This window comes from Macaca fascicularis, chromosome 6 (genome assembly GCF_037993035.2).
Source record: "Macaca fascicularis isolate 582-1 chromosome 6, T2T-MFA8v1.1".
In the NCBI taxonomy this organism is placed as follows: domain Eukaryota; kingdom Metazoa; phylum Chordata; class Mammalia; order Primates; family Cercopithecidae; genus Macaca; species Macaca fascicularis.
In genome coordinates this window covers 34053790-34067116 of record NC_088380.1, presented here as the reverse complement: position 1 = coordinate 34067116, position 13327 = coordinate 34053790, and the positions used below count along the sequence as shown (strand labels likewise).

Below are 13327 nucleotides of genomic sequence, written 5' to 3'. Positions count from 1 at the left end.
GCGAGAGCTATAACATTTCTCCTTTACTGAGAACTCTAAAAATAACTTATGGATCCATAGTCACTGACTTCAGTTTTCTTTATCTAGTTGACAGCTTACCCTTCCTCGAGGTACATGTCATAATAGAATCCATTTTCTATTGGCGGTCCATAACACAAACATCCACCATAGACTCTTTCCATGGCTTCACCCATTATGTGAGCACTGGAGTGCCAATACACCTGAAAATTTAAAGACAAATGGCATGGTCTGAGTCTTGGCATACAAGTTGTCAATTAATGTGATTGTCTGAAAGAGACATAATATTTATTACAAGTAAACCCAATATATAAAATCCTAAATTTCTAAATCTATAAACTACTGTGTGTTTCTATCCATAGCCAAAGTAATTCAAAAGGCTTCCAATTACTAAAGTGTATTTTTATTTTGGAAATCATCTGGTTTAGCTGTTTTCAAACAAATGAAACTAAACTTGCCATCACTAATTAAATAGCACTGATTTTGCTCTCTGAAAACAACTGCTCTCACAACGTGACTATCTCATTGACTGCAATGGCCCAGGTTCTAATGAGTCAATGTGCCCACAGCACCATGTCTCAGACACTGTGATCTGGTCTTTAGCTGGCTATGGAACATCACTTAGAAATTATATGTTGTTATTGGCCCAAAACAAAGGTGGTACAACCCGACCCCACAACACAACGACAAAACATGAGGACAAACATCTGTACACTGAAACCAAATGGCAGTACTTGGTTTTAAAGTAATCACTGGGATGAGTCAGAATACACCCAAAGCAATGTTTTCAAGATTTAGTATTAAGGTACCAAAGTGACATTAAACAATTCTCATAAGAAACTTGAGGACTCCAAAATACATTTGAAAACCACTAATCCACATACATAAGTGAACAATCATCACTAAAACAAAATACTTTGTTTCCCCTTATATGATACACAGCCATGAAGAATTAAAAAGAAAATCTTGTCATCAAATGCAGGTTGACTTTTATAGTGTTATCCAGCAGATTTGCATCTTAAGACGAAAAAGATACAGAAAAAAATACAGAAATTGTCCAATAAAGGGAGTGCTTTGAAGTAAGGTTCAAATTTATTTGTCAAATGTATGTATCTTGCTAAAATGTTCATAGCTTAGAGGCCAGGCGCAGTGGCTCACACCTATAATCCCAGCACTTTGGGAGGCTGAGGTGGGTAGATCATTTGAGGTCAGGAGTTCGAGACCAGCCTGGCCAACATGGCAAAACCCCATCTTTAGTAAAAATACAAAAATTAGCCAAGCGTGGTAGTATGCTCCTATAATCCCAGCTACTCGGGAGGCTGAGGCAGGAGAATCGCTTGAACCTGGGCGGCAGAGGTTGCAGTGAGCTGAGAGCACACCACTGCACTCCAGTCTGGGCGACAGAGCGAGACTCAATCATTTAAAAAAAAAAAATTAAAATTAAATAAAATAGTGTTCACAGTTTAGAAAACAATTTTTACTTGTTTAATCAATGTTTAACAAAATTCCCAAAACATTTTCCCTATTGAAGTGTCTAGTAATGAAAAGACTTATTCAGCTTCACCTCTTTATTTTCTAAGGCAAGCACTTTTATTCTGTTCCCTAAATGAAGGACAAAATGAAGATTTCAAATATGACAATGAGACAACAATAACTGTTTGCCACCCAATCGCAGATGGACTGAACTGATGCAAACATGAATCTGCGTCCTAAAATTCAATGAATACTAAATCAGCTACTTACTGCCTGAGCCTCCTCATCCTCAAACTTGAGAAGCTCCAAGGTACAATCTTCTTCCAGAGGGCGGTCCAGGTCCCACACAACATTATTTACTTTAGCAATAACGGTGTTGTCGGCCAGGCCTTGACTTAAAAGAAAAAAAATGTCCATACATATATAAGAACACAAGAATCTAATTTGAAAACAGGAAAATAAACACTATTTTTATTATGTACTGATTCTTTTATTGATGTATCTCTATTTTTCTGAAATATAACAATAAAAACAACAAACTCCAAAAATGTACCTAAGAATGTAACTGGAAGATCCTGAAAATGCAGAACATTATCATTTGACAGTGAATGCCTCCTGTTTAAGCAGATATGGCAACTCTGATAAATAAGCACGATCAATTGCCAATGGTTTGATTAATCTTAATTTCTCCAATAAATAAGTTTTTTTTTTTTTTAAATTGTTTAGAGACAGGGTCTTACTATGTTTCCCAGGCTGGCCTCCTGGCCTCAAGCAATCCTCCAACATCAGCCTCCAGAGTAGCTGGGACAACTGGCACAAGTCACCACACCCAGCTTTCTCTTAATACACCCACCTTTCTCTTTCTACAAAGGTAAGCTATTTAGACTCCAAAGGTGGGGGGGGCGGGGGAAAGGCCTACTAAATAACTTCTCTGTTCCTCTTCTTGCTTAAAATGTACACCGGTTCCTTACTTTGACAGACAATGCTAACCTCAGAATAAATTCTGCAAATGCCTAAGATGATAATATTTATAATATAGAGGTAAAATGAAAGACTATTTAATAAAACTTTTCATAATGTGAGTAAAAATATTACACACCCAATATACAATATCAAACATAAACTATCAAGTGATGAAACATCAGAGCACACAGAGTGTAAAAGCCACAGGAGTTCTGAGGAGGCAAAGCAGCACAGGACAGAGTCATCTGGAAAGGCTTTGAGGATAAAGCACTCACAGGAAGAAAGCTGGGGGGCCATGGCATTCCAGATGAGGGAATGGCCACAGACACAAGCAGAGGTGCAAGTGAAGAAAGATTTATGCAGGAAGCTGTGTGACTAGAGCAGAGTTGAGTAAGGTGAGCCAGATTATACATCTAAATGCACAGCTAGAGAAATAATAGTCTATAACAGCCTGGACATCTCAACGAAGGTAAGCAACATTCTACGCTGTGAAGAAAAAGTATACACCTTTTACACTGTAAATCTCACAGAAACCTACCACTAGAAGGCTTTAAGCTAGCTGGGCTTGCTGTGTTGGTGGTTCTCTATGTGTAAAGGTTTACAACCAATTGTACACAACTTCTCCCATGTAAGGATCAAGAAAGAAGAACCAAACAGAAGGTAAACAACAAACTCCTCTCTATTTTCAATGCTCCTACTAACTTTACCATGGGTTATAGACAATGTTTTCTTTCCTCCTGAGATCAGATGGAGCCAGTAACATAAATACATGCATTTCACAAAACATAACATGAATTTGGCAGACAGAAATATATTTCATCATATTGGTATAAAATAGTTTTCAGGAGATTAAAGAACTGATAAAAAGGTTACTCATATTCTCTAGATTCTTTGGAAAGAACATGACTTATATCTTACCATCCAAAATGGAGCCCCAAGATTCTAAGAATAGAGTTACTTTGAAAATGTAGATTACACATGGGGCCATACTGGATCATGTCAATTTTTCAAAGAAGGGTAAAATAATCTGTAAGATTTGCAACAAAATGGCCGGATGCGGTGGCTCACGCCTGTAATCCCAGCAATTTGCGAGGCCGAGGCGGGCAGATCACGAGGTCAGGAGATTGAGACCATCCTGGCTAACACGGCGAAACCCCGTCTCTACTAAAAATACAAAAAATTAGATGGGCGTGGTGGCAGGTGCCTGCAGTCCAAGTTACTTGGGAGGCTGAGGCAGGAGAATGGCATGAACCCAAGAGACGGAGCTTGCAGTGAGCCGAGATTGTGCCACTGCACTCCGGCCTGGGAGACAGAGCAAGATTCCGTCTCAAAAAAAAAAAAAAAAGATTTATAACAAAACAAAACTTCAAAGAAAAACCTTTTGACACAAATGGAACATGTCTTTTTTGTCCTTCCCTTTCATACTCACCACTAATTATCTGAATCTTTAAATAGCCTGTTATCAATGTTATAATTTTTCACAGAACAAAAAGTTATTCTAGACTTTTGTAAAAATTTCCTAAGGTATTCTCAGTGCAGATCAGTGACAACTCCAGAGCTAAAGCCCATCAATGTTTTATGTAATTCAACCTTCTTTTCTTTCCGTCCACAACGGAGTCTCGCTCTGTCACCAAGGCTGGAGTACAGTGGCTTAATCTCCACTCACTGCAACCTCCACCTCCCCGGTTCAAGCTATCCTCCCACCTCAGCCTCCAAGTAGTTGGAACTACAGGTGTGTGCCACCACGCCTGGCTAATTTTTGTATTTTTAGTAGAGACAGGGTTTCACCATGTTGGCCAGGCTGGTCTTGAACTCCCGACCTCAGGTGATCTGCCTGCCTTGGCCTCCCAAAGTGCTGGGATTACAGCTGTGAGCCAATGTGCCCAACTATGTAATTCAACTTAGAATTTTATAGTTCTTGAAAAATATTTTTCAACTGAAGACTTGATAAATTACAACATAATCTAGATAAACGTTGTAGAAGGTAGGGGAAAAGGTTCCCAGACTAACAGAAGCCCAAATTTTAATGACACAGCTACAATCTCATTGTGTGACAACAGAAGAATCTTTTAATCAACCTGACCTTCCAAATTATCTCTAAAATGAAAGGTTTAACTGATACTTGAACGTCTATCCAGTTCTCTGTGCTCTCACATAGAAACTTGCATGGTATCACAATTGTTTACTTCCTTTGGAGTACGGTAGAAGTACTTGTAGTTAGAAGCCCTTCTCAAATGAATGGAAATACTCTGTTCACTTTGTAAAAAGTACTAACCAATGTCTGTGGTACAGTAGAGGCTCATGGCTCATAGGCCTAACTGGTTCTGCTTCTACTAGTTGTATAATAGGCTTACCAAGAATCAGCCACGCTGGTTCCCCAAACTGTTTTTGTGCTTGTTCTTTTACGTGTTTGGTTCAACAATACAAAATTGATGACAATCAACCATATGATAATTCATGTGGTGAGATCAAAGGGTTCATTTCAATACATAACAATTATAAATAAACTTAAAAATACATAATTATAAAATAATACAATGAGGGAATTATGGTTTCTATGAAAACCAAGTTGAATGTTTGAGAAGGCTTGATAAATCCAAGTCACACACACAAAAATATTGTCAAGTTAGGTGTGACTCTACAACTACATGAAAATCTGCAAGGATTCTGCGCTCAGACCACTTCTCAAATGTGTTAAGATAATGTAAGAACTCTAATTAGCACTCGCTATCCCCCAAAGCTTTGCCATACATATATATATTCACTGTTTTACGTATGTATATAAAGTTAGCAAATACATATACAGTCACATATTTAAAGTTGAAGTGTTTAAGACCAAGATTGGCAAGCTTTTTCTGTAAAAGGCCACACAAATATTTTACACTTTGCAGGCCAAACATGGTTTCTGCTGCATATTCTTTTTAGTTGTTTTATTTTTTCCAACTATTAAAACATGTAAGAATCATTTTTATTTTTGGCTTTTAGGACGTACACAAACAGGTTATGACCATAGTTTCCCAATATCTGGCTTAAGACATATATATATATATATATATATATGTTTTACCAATTATTATTTTGATAAACTGACCAATTACTGATCCCAATCATATCAGAGTAAGAAAACTTCTCTCCTATTACAAAACATTCATCTAATTCTCAGTTAATTGAAATAACTTCTTCCCACCCCAATAAAAGTTTTAAGACTAGGAATAGTCCTTCGTTGAATTTATAAAAACAGCACACTTTTTTCATGTGTCATATAAAGTTTCTTAACCTTTCCATGTCAGATTATCTAGCTCATTTTTAACTTCAAAACCAAGGCATTTAAGTCAAAATAGGTAAACACTGTTTACTCGGTTTTGTAACATTTATAATCATAGTAAGACTAAAAATATATAAAGCCCCGTAAGACCAAAGTGAACTCTTTCAGAAATTAACTTTCAATTTTGACTACATAGCTCTGTATCATTTTGATTTTTAAAAAATCCCAAGTAGGCCAAATTAAACAGATTAAAAACACTGAATAGCAACATAAAAATATTATAAGAATAAAACATGGCAGGATAATAAAATGAAGTTTAGTTAGGCCACAAACTATAGAATGTCATGATGGGTGTAGCTTATACCTAATTCCACAGGCAATTTGATATGGTGTAGTTTTCCAAGATTCCGCATCAACCTGTTTACCATCAGGCAAAGTGACTTTAATTGGCTTGCTATCTTTTTCTGCTTTTTCTGCCAGAACGGAATCATGTTCTGCTTTTAGTATATTATACATCTCAAGACGTGTGTAAATATATTCAGGCCAAGGATTCAACTGTAAGACAACAAATCAGGAAATAAACAATCAGTAAATATTGCTTTCCTATTTAGAAATGGGAAAGAAATAGTAAAAACAATACAGAAACCCACGACTATTGATTCAATGTAGTAAATAAACACACTGCCAAAATCACCGGCATTACCTCAATTTGTTCCTAAATGAAGGTAAAAGAAGGAATTAAATGCCCTATTCTTGTTCTTTTTTGTTTTTTTGTTTTTTTCAGACAGTCTCGATCTTGTCCCCCAGGCTGGAATGCAATGGCGTGATCTTGGCTCACTGCAACTTCCGCCTCCTGGGTTCAAGCGATTCTCCTGCCTCAGCCTCCCGAGTAGCTGGAATTATAGGAGTAGCTGGGATTATAGGAGTGCACTACCACGCCCAGCTAATTTTTGTATTTTTAGTAGAGACGGGGTTTCACCATGTTGGCCAGGCTGGTCTCGAACTCGTGGCCTCAGGTGATCTGCCCGCCTCGGCCTCCCAAAGTGCTCGGATTACAGGCGTGAGCCGCCACGCCAGCCTAAATGCCCTAGTGTTATGCTGAATTGACAATTACCATTTTGCTATTATTTTACAGCAAGTGGTCTTTTCTCTTTTAAGATGCCTTCTTAAGATCTTTTCTAACAAAATTATTTTACAAATAGAGCTATAAACAATACTGGAAATAAAAACAATAAACTGGCTTTTCCATTTTGTTTCAATCATATCCAGGTGATGGTCTGTGTGGCTGGTCGGCCTATATGTCCACTCACAACCAATCACAAATGTATTTGACTTAAGGTCTCCCCTTCAAGGAAAATATTTACTGAATTCAAAGATGCCAAGATCACCCTGAAATATGTAATTAGCAAATATAATAAAACAGCATACTACTACTTTCTATAGTAGATAAAATTAACAAAAATATTTTATATACATCAATTTAGGTTTCTAAAAGTTTGGTAAAGAAAAAAAAAGAGACAGCAATCAAAGAGCTGACTTCCTCTACTGTCAGAGACTCTATAATTTATGGAACATTTCAAAAAGGCAATGAATCTGTGGTAACAAAACAGTCGAACTAACATCTACAGCATTTATCATCTTCAAATTACAAGAACATTAACACTGCATACAAAAGTGAAGAGGAGATTGCTTATTTTTGCCATGACTTTCTATCTTCAAATGAATTTCAATTTTTCAAATATAAAATGACTCACTACAATACAGATTTTAACATTTGTTCAATGTTGATAATGCTATCAAAACATCTCCATATATGTCAACATACAATTTGAAAGGAGTACAAGCTAATATCTAATCCTTAAGAAAATGACCAGGCTCATTCCTGTAATCCCAGCACTTAGGGAGGCCAAGGCAGATGGACCACTTGAGGCCAGGAATTTGAGACCACCCTGGCCAACATGGTGAAATCCTATCTCTACTAAAAATACAAAAATTAGCCAGGTGTGGTGGTGCAACCTGTAGTCCCAGCTACTTGTGGGGCTGAGGCACAAGAATCACTTGAACCTGGGAGGTGGAGGTTGCAGTGAGCCAAGATCGGGCCACTGCACTCCAGCCTGGGCAACAGAGTGAGACCCTGTCTCAAACAAAATGAAACAAAACAAAACTGACTGGAGATAATAGAAAATAGTATCAAATGAAAAAGATTCATTGTCTGCCCAGTAATTCCTTCCTTCCCTCCTTCTTTCCATTCTTTAAAGACAGGGTTTCACTATGTTGCCTAGGCTGGCTGGAGTGCAGTGACAATTCACAGGCACATTCACAGCACATTTCGGCCCCAAACTCATGGGCTCCAGTGATCCTCCCACTCAGTCTCGAGTGGTTGGCTCCCACCACTGTTCCAGGCCCTAATATCCTTGTAATTCCCACCCACAGGGGTCCCTCCCTTTCTTTAGTCATTCAGTTGTTCTTTGGGAACTTTTCATCAAATTGCCACAACGGTCCATAATCTTCAATGGTGAAGAATCCATGAACTAACTAAAAGCTCAGAGCCTGTCATTCTACAACCATAATCTGAACCCCTCAGACGAATGCACAGTACCTGCTTCCATCCACTCTAAAGCATCATTATACACCTCCCCACCAGCACTACCCTCTGTATCTTAACTGTGGTTTATCATCATAGCCACTTGGCATGTCCCAATTAGAATTTTGTGTCAAAATTTCTTCAACATTCATTCAGCAGATACCCTCTGTGTCAGGCTCTGTGACTGCAGAGATGAATAAAACCTGCATGTTACCCTTGGAGGGGAAGGCCAAGGTCTTGGACAGTTCACTGTACACTCTTTTTTTCCAGACCAATCGTTAAACATAAATAATCACATGTCCCACTTAAAATTCTCTGTTCAGAAGAGTCTTCTAATTATACTCTTTGTCTTATTTCCAGGTCAATTCTCAAGCTGTGATGGAATAGCATGTATGTTTGTATTGAAAGTATAAAAAATAAATTAGGGAACATACGCATTTTTCCATTTGCTTGCAAATTTTTAAATTCACAATCAACAATTTTCTTCACAATTACAGTGGGGTATAATGGTTGGAAGACTGATCAACTGATCAACCGTAAGAGAAATGGTTAGGTAGGGTTCCAAGCAACACTACACTTGATCATCTATAAACTTACCCTAAAGTAAATGACGGCACTATACATTTAGTAATTGCAGCGTTTGTAAAAGTGGCTCTTAAAAGCCAGCTTATTGTGCTACTTCGAAAAAGGCTGTTCCTTTGTGCTTCTTCCTTCTGGTAGCTTTCTAAAGAGTCTCCAATAAAACAGCTCTAATGACTAAAGCAAAAAGTGAAGCACAGTTCACAGCAGTAAAAATATAGTAGAAAGACAAGCTTAACTGCCTCTAAAAGCAAAATACTCAGGAACCAGGTTGATTTAAGGTTGGCTTTTGATATGCCAGTTCCTTTCAGTGTGAGCCTGGGGAAGGGAAAGCATTTTCTCCAGACTTGAGAGGCCTTAAGGGGAATCTGTCCTGGCTTAGAAGCCAACCCTAGGGCAGGTCCAGATACAAAGGGCAAGGAGGCGGTCACAAAACTGGCTTTCTTTGGTTTTTGTTGTATTCAGTGTAAGCCCAAACACCAAGCCTCTATTCCTTAACATCTCATTTAATGAAATAATCAGAGAGCTAGCATCACGTCTGGCAACTGAATAATTACCAGTCTCCTCTTCAACTTTTGTTCTCTGATTTTTATATTCAACCCCACAATCAGATCACCTTATACAATCATACGCCAGTTGCTTCCTTTTACAGTAACAAAAGACTGAAAGTCTTTTTTCCCCTCTCAGATTATCCTTTCCTAATTCTTCTTCCTGATTTTTCCAACCAGTACCATCTTATAACACCATGTAAACCAGTAGAATCCTTACACATTCAGAAAGTCTCAGAAAGTTCCCTGTGATTTGCCAACCTTTGATAACAGAGCCCTCTGCGATAACTTTTACCTCAGCTCGACCTCCATCTCCAGATCCTTCTTTGTTCTTCTTTTTGCCTCCTTCCTTTCGCTTCTCTTCACCAGCATCAATCTAAATAAGCAAAATACGTTTTATATTTTAATCTAATGTGACACCTCCACCCTGCGATGCCCCAGCAAAAGTGTTGAGAGTGTTATTTTAGTATTTGTTATTGAATTCTTAAAAAATGGAAATCTGATATTGAAAGACTGAACAATTTCATCACTGGCAAAGACAGGTTAACAACTACAATAAAGACGAGTCTTCAAAAAGTAAGGAGTTACTAACGATGTTTAACTCCTCAAATTTCATTTGTTTTAACTATTCCCGTGACTCTCGCTTCAGGTTTACTTGGACCACATACCAAACATATGGCCACAGGGAAGCATGCAGTTGACTCAGTAAGCATATTTCCAGGAAAAACAAACAAACAAACAAACTGAATACAAAGTGTGCCCATGAATTCCACCAGTGTTACCAAAAGCCATGGAAGAAGCAAATATAAGGCCCAATCCCTACCATGTGTAAACCTAGTCTCTCCAGGGAAAGTAAGGCATACATGTGTGAGAAACTCCCGGAGAAGAAAAGAACAGTAGTAGCGCTATGATTAGACGTCAAATAAGCTAGGACTAGTGTAAGAACTTTAAAGGATGGAATGCATTTCAACAGGTGGATTTTGAGAATAGAGGCAATGTGTCCTACGTGTACACATAAACTTGTTGTCAGAAACGTTAAAATTTAAAGAGAGAAAAAATGACTAAACCAGGCTGATTAATGAAGGATTGTTTTAGAAAGTAATACAAGGTAAGACAGACTAATGCTCACAGAAGAACTAAAAGTTACCGTAAGGAATACAGGCTTCAATTAGAAGTAAGTGAAGTCATACAAAGTTTTAAAGTAATAAATCCTGTGCCAGGAATGTAAAGGGGGGGATTTTATTTAGTTTGCATGTTTGTGACCTTTAGTTTTTTTAAAGTTTTAAGATACAATCCATATATCATACAAGTTACCCATGTAAAGTATACAATTCAATGGTTTTTAGGTATTCACTGTTGTGCAACTATCGCTACCATCAATTTTAGAGTATTTTCATCACCCTCAAAAAGAAACCTTGTACCCATTAGCAGTTCACTCCCTGTTGCCTTCAACTCCAGACCCTGGCAACCATTAATCTAGTTTCTGTTTCTATGGATTTGCCTATTCTAGGAATTTCATATAAATAGAATCACACATTACATGGTCTTTTGTGACAGGCTTCTTTTAGTTAGCATAATAATTTCAAGATCATCAGGTTGTAACATGTATCAATACTTGTCATTGTACCTTTTTATTATCAAATAATATTCCATTGCTTACTTATCCATTTATCAGTTGATGGACATTTTGGTCACTGTCTTTTAAATCCTATAAAACGTGTTACTTGTATAATTTTAAAAAAAACTAGTTTTAAAATATGACTCCTAATTTCATGCTGAGCTAAAATTCCCCCCTACTCCACGAGTCTGGATTTAATAAACTTTAAAGGTTCATTTAGATTCAACAGATCCTTTGTCATACAGTAGAAGTGAGGTAACTAATCAAGTATACTGGGTAAAGAGAAAACTGCAGGTGTGTGCAGGTTTAAAGTTGAAAGATAATAAAATAAGTTTTATATTTCTGATAAGATTATTTGGGTTTTAATCATTTGCCAAACGAACAGGGGTAGTGACAGAGAGAGAGAGAGAGAGACAATCACCACAAAGTTTTTCTGGTTCTAAATACGGCTCCGTTTTATAAACAAGAACATTGGCTCAAAGAAGCAACTTGCCCACTTGTATCATTAAGTAGTAGAGGTGGGACATTACGACAGGTCTCTCTGGAACCCTGAGGCCTATTACCTCTTTTCTACAACACTGGGAAGAGAGTGGGCAACTGTTCTCTATTTCCCTGAGTATATATGTTATGTACATCTACATACAAGTAATCTAAAATTTCAACCCAAAAATTGGGAAGCAGAACTGGATTGTTAACAGAAGCTACAGAATTACCTTTCTCAGGAATGATCTGTCCCTGACTCACTCAGAACAGCACAGGGGTTATTAGTATTTGCTATAGGATACTGGGTTTGAGAAAGCGGAAAAAAAGGGATACTTGGTTTGAGCAAGTTACTGTTCCTATGCCTGCTTTCTCATCTGTATAATGGAGATAATAACAGAACCCAGTTCATAGCGTTATTAAGAAGATTGAATGAGGCCGGGAGCGGTGGCTTAGGCCTGTAATCCCAGCACTTTGGGAAGTCGAAGCGGGCGGATCACGAGGTCAGGAGATCGAGACCATCCTGGCTAACACGGTGAAACCCCGTCTCTACTAAAAATACAAAAAAAAAAAAAAAAGTTAGCAGGGCGTGGTGGCGGGCTTCTGTAGTCCCAGCTACTCGGGAGGCTGAGGCAGTAGAATCGCGTGAACCCGGGAGGCGGAGCTTGCAGTGAGCCGACATCGCACGACTGCACTCCAGCCTGGGCGACAGGGAAAAAACAAAACAAAACAAAACAAAAAACAAAAGACTGGGCCGGGCGCGGTGGCTCAAGCCTGTAATCCCAGCACTTAGGGAGGCCGAGACGGGCGGATCACAAGGTCAGGAGATCGAGACCATCCTGGCGAACACAGTGAAACCCTGTCTCTACTAAAAAAAAAATACAAAAAACTAGCCGGGCGAGGTGGCGGGCGCCTGTAGTCCCAGCTACTTGGGAGGCTGAGGCAGGAGAATGGCGTAAACCCGGGAGGCAGAGCTTGCAGTGAGCTGAGATCCAGCCACAGCACTCCAGCCTGGGTGACAGAGCAAGACTCCGTCTCAACAAAAATAAATAAATAAATAAATAAACACAAAAGACTGAATGAGTTAATTCATGGAATACATTAATACAGTGCCAAACCCGTACTTAGTACTCAAAATAAATATTAACCGTTGTATAACTATTACAGGAAGGAAAAAGTACATATTTGTTAACCATACATATTAAGTCCAATTAAGAATAGTACAGGAGAATATTTATGGACATGGAAAGTTGTTGACCACATCCTATTAAGCAAAAAAAAAAAAGTTACAAAATAGTAAAAATACCATTTTATGTGAACAAAAAACTATGTATTGTCACCATTTATCATCTAGAACTAAATTTACTTGGTTTAGAATGTGCTCCATTCAATTCCGAGTAGACAACCAAGAAAAAGTTTTGGCTTTTAAGTGACTTGTCCTGTCACAGACTTGGGATAGAGGCTCCCTTAGCTCAAGATGCCACCACTTCTCACTTGGACTATTACAACAGTTTTCTGCATGTGGCCTCACCTTCTACCCCAATGCCAGCGTGACTTTTACAAATTCAATCTTCCTGCTTAAGATCCTTCATGTATAGAATACAAGTAGCAAACATCCTTGTTGCCTAAGATCTTTCTGACTGCTGTTCCTTTAACCCTTCTGGCATATCTCTTGCAAACAACCCGAAAGACAATTCACCTGCGTGCCCCTTTTCACTGCCTTCCCTACCTTTATGTGGGAAGCCCCGTTCTGCCTGTTTTCCTGGTGAAATCATTCTTCCAAACTCAATTCGAAACAG

The 13327-nt window shown here is 38.3% G+C and overlaps 1 protein-coding gene across 2 annotated transcripts in view; it reads right to left on the bottom strand.

Annotated features, from left to right (window-relative positions):
• TARS1 (threonyl-tRNA synthetase 1) overlaps positions 1-13327 on the bottom strand; it is a 37829-nt gene that overhangs the window by 23653 nt on the left and 849 nt on the right. The window contains exons 2-5 of one of the 2 annotated variants that reach the window (XM_005556660.5): positions 9726-9806; positions 6084-6274; positions 1762-1885; positions 100-221 (exon numbers count right to left, since the gene is read on the bottom strand). In XM_005556660.5, the coding sequence (XP_005556717.3) occupies positions 100-221; positions 1762-1885; positions 6084-6274; positions 9726-9806 (518 nt within the window). Of the gene's footprint in view, positions 1-99; positions 222-1761; positions 1886-6083; positions 6275-8900; positions 9048-9725; positions 9807-13327 lie in introns of those variants that run through there. The other variant, XM_065546141.2, reaches the window with a different exon arrangement.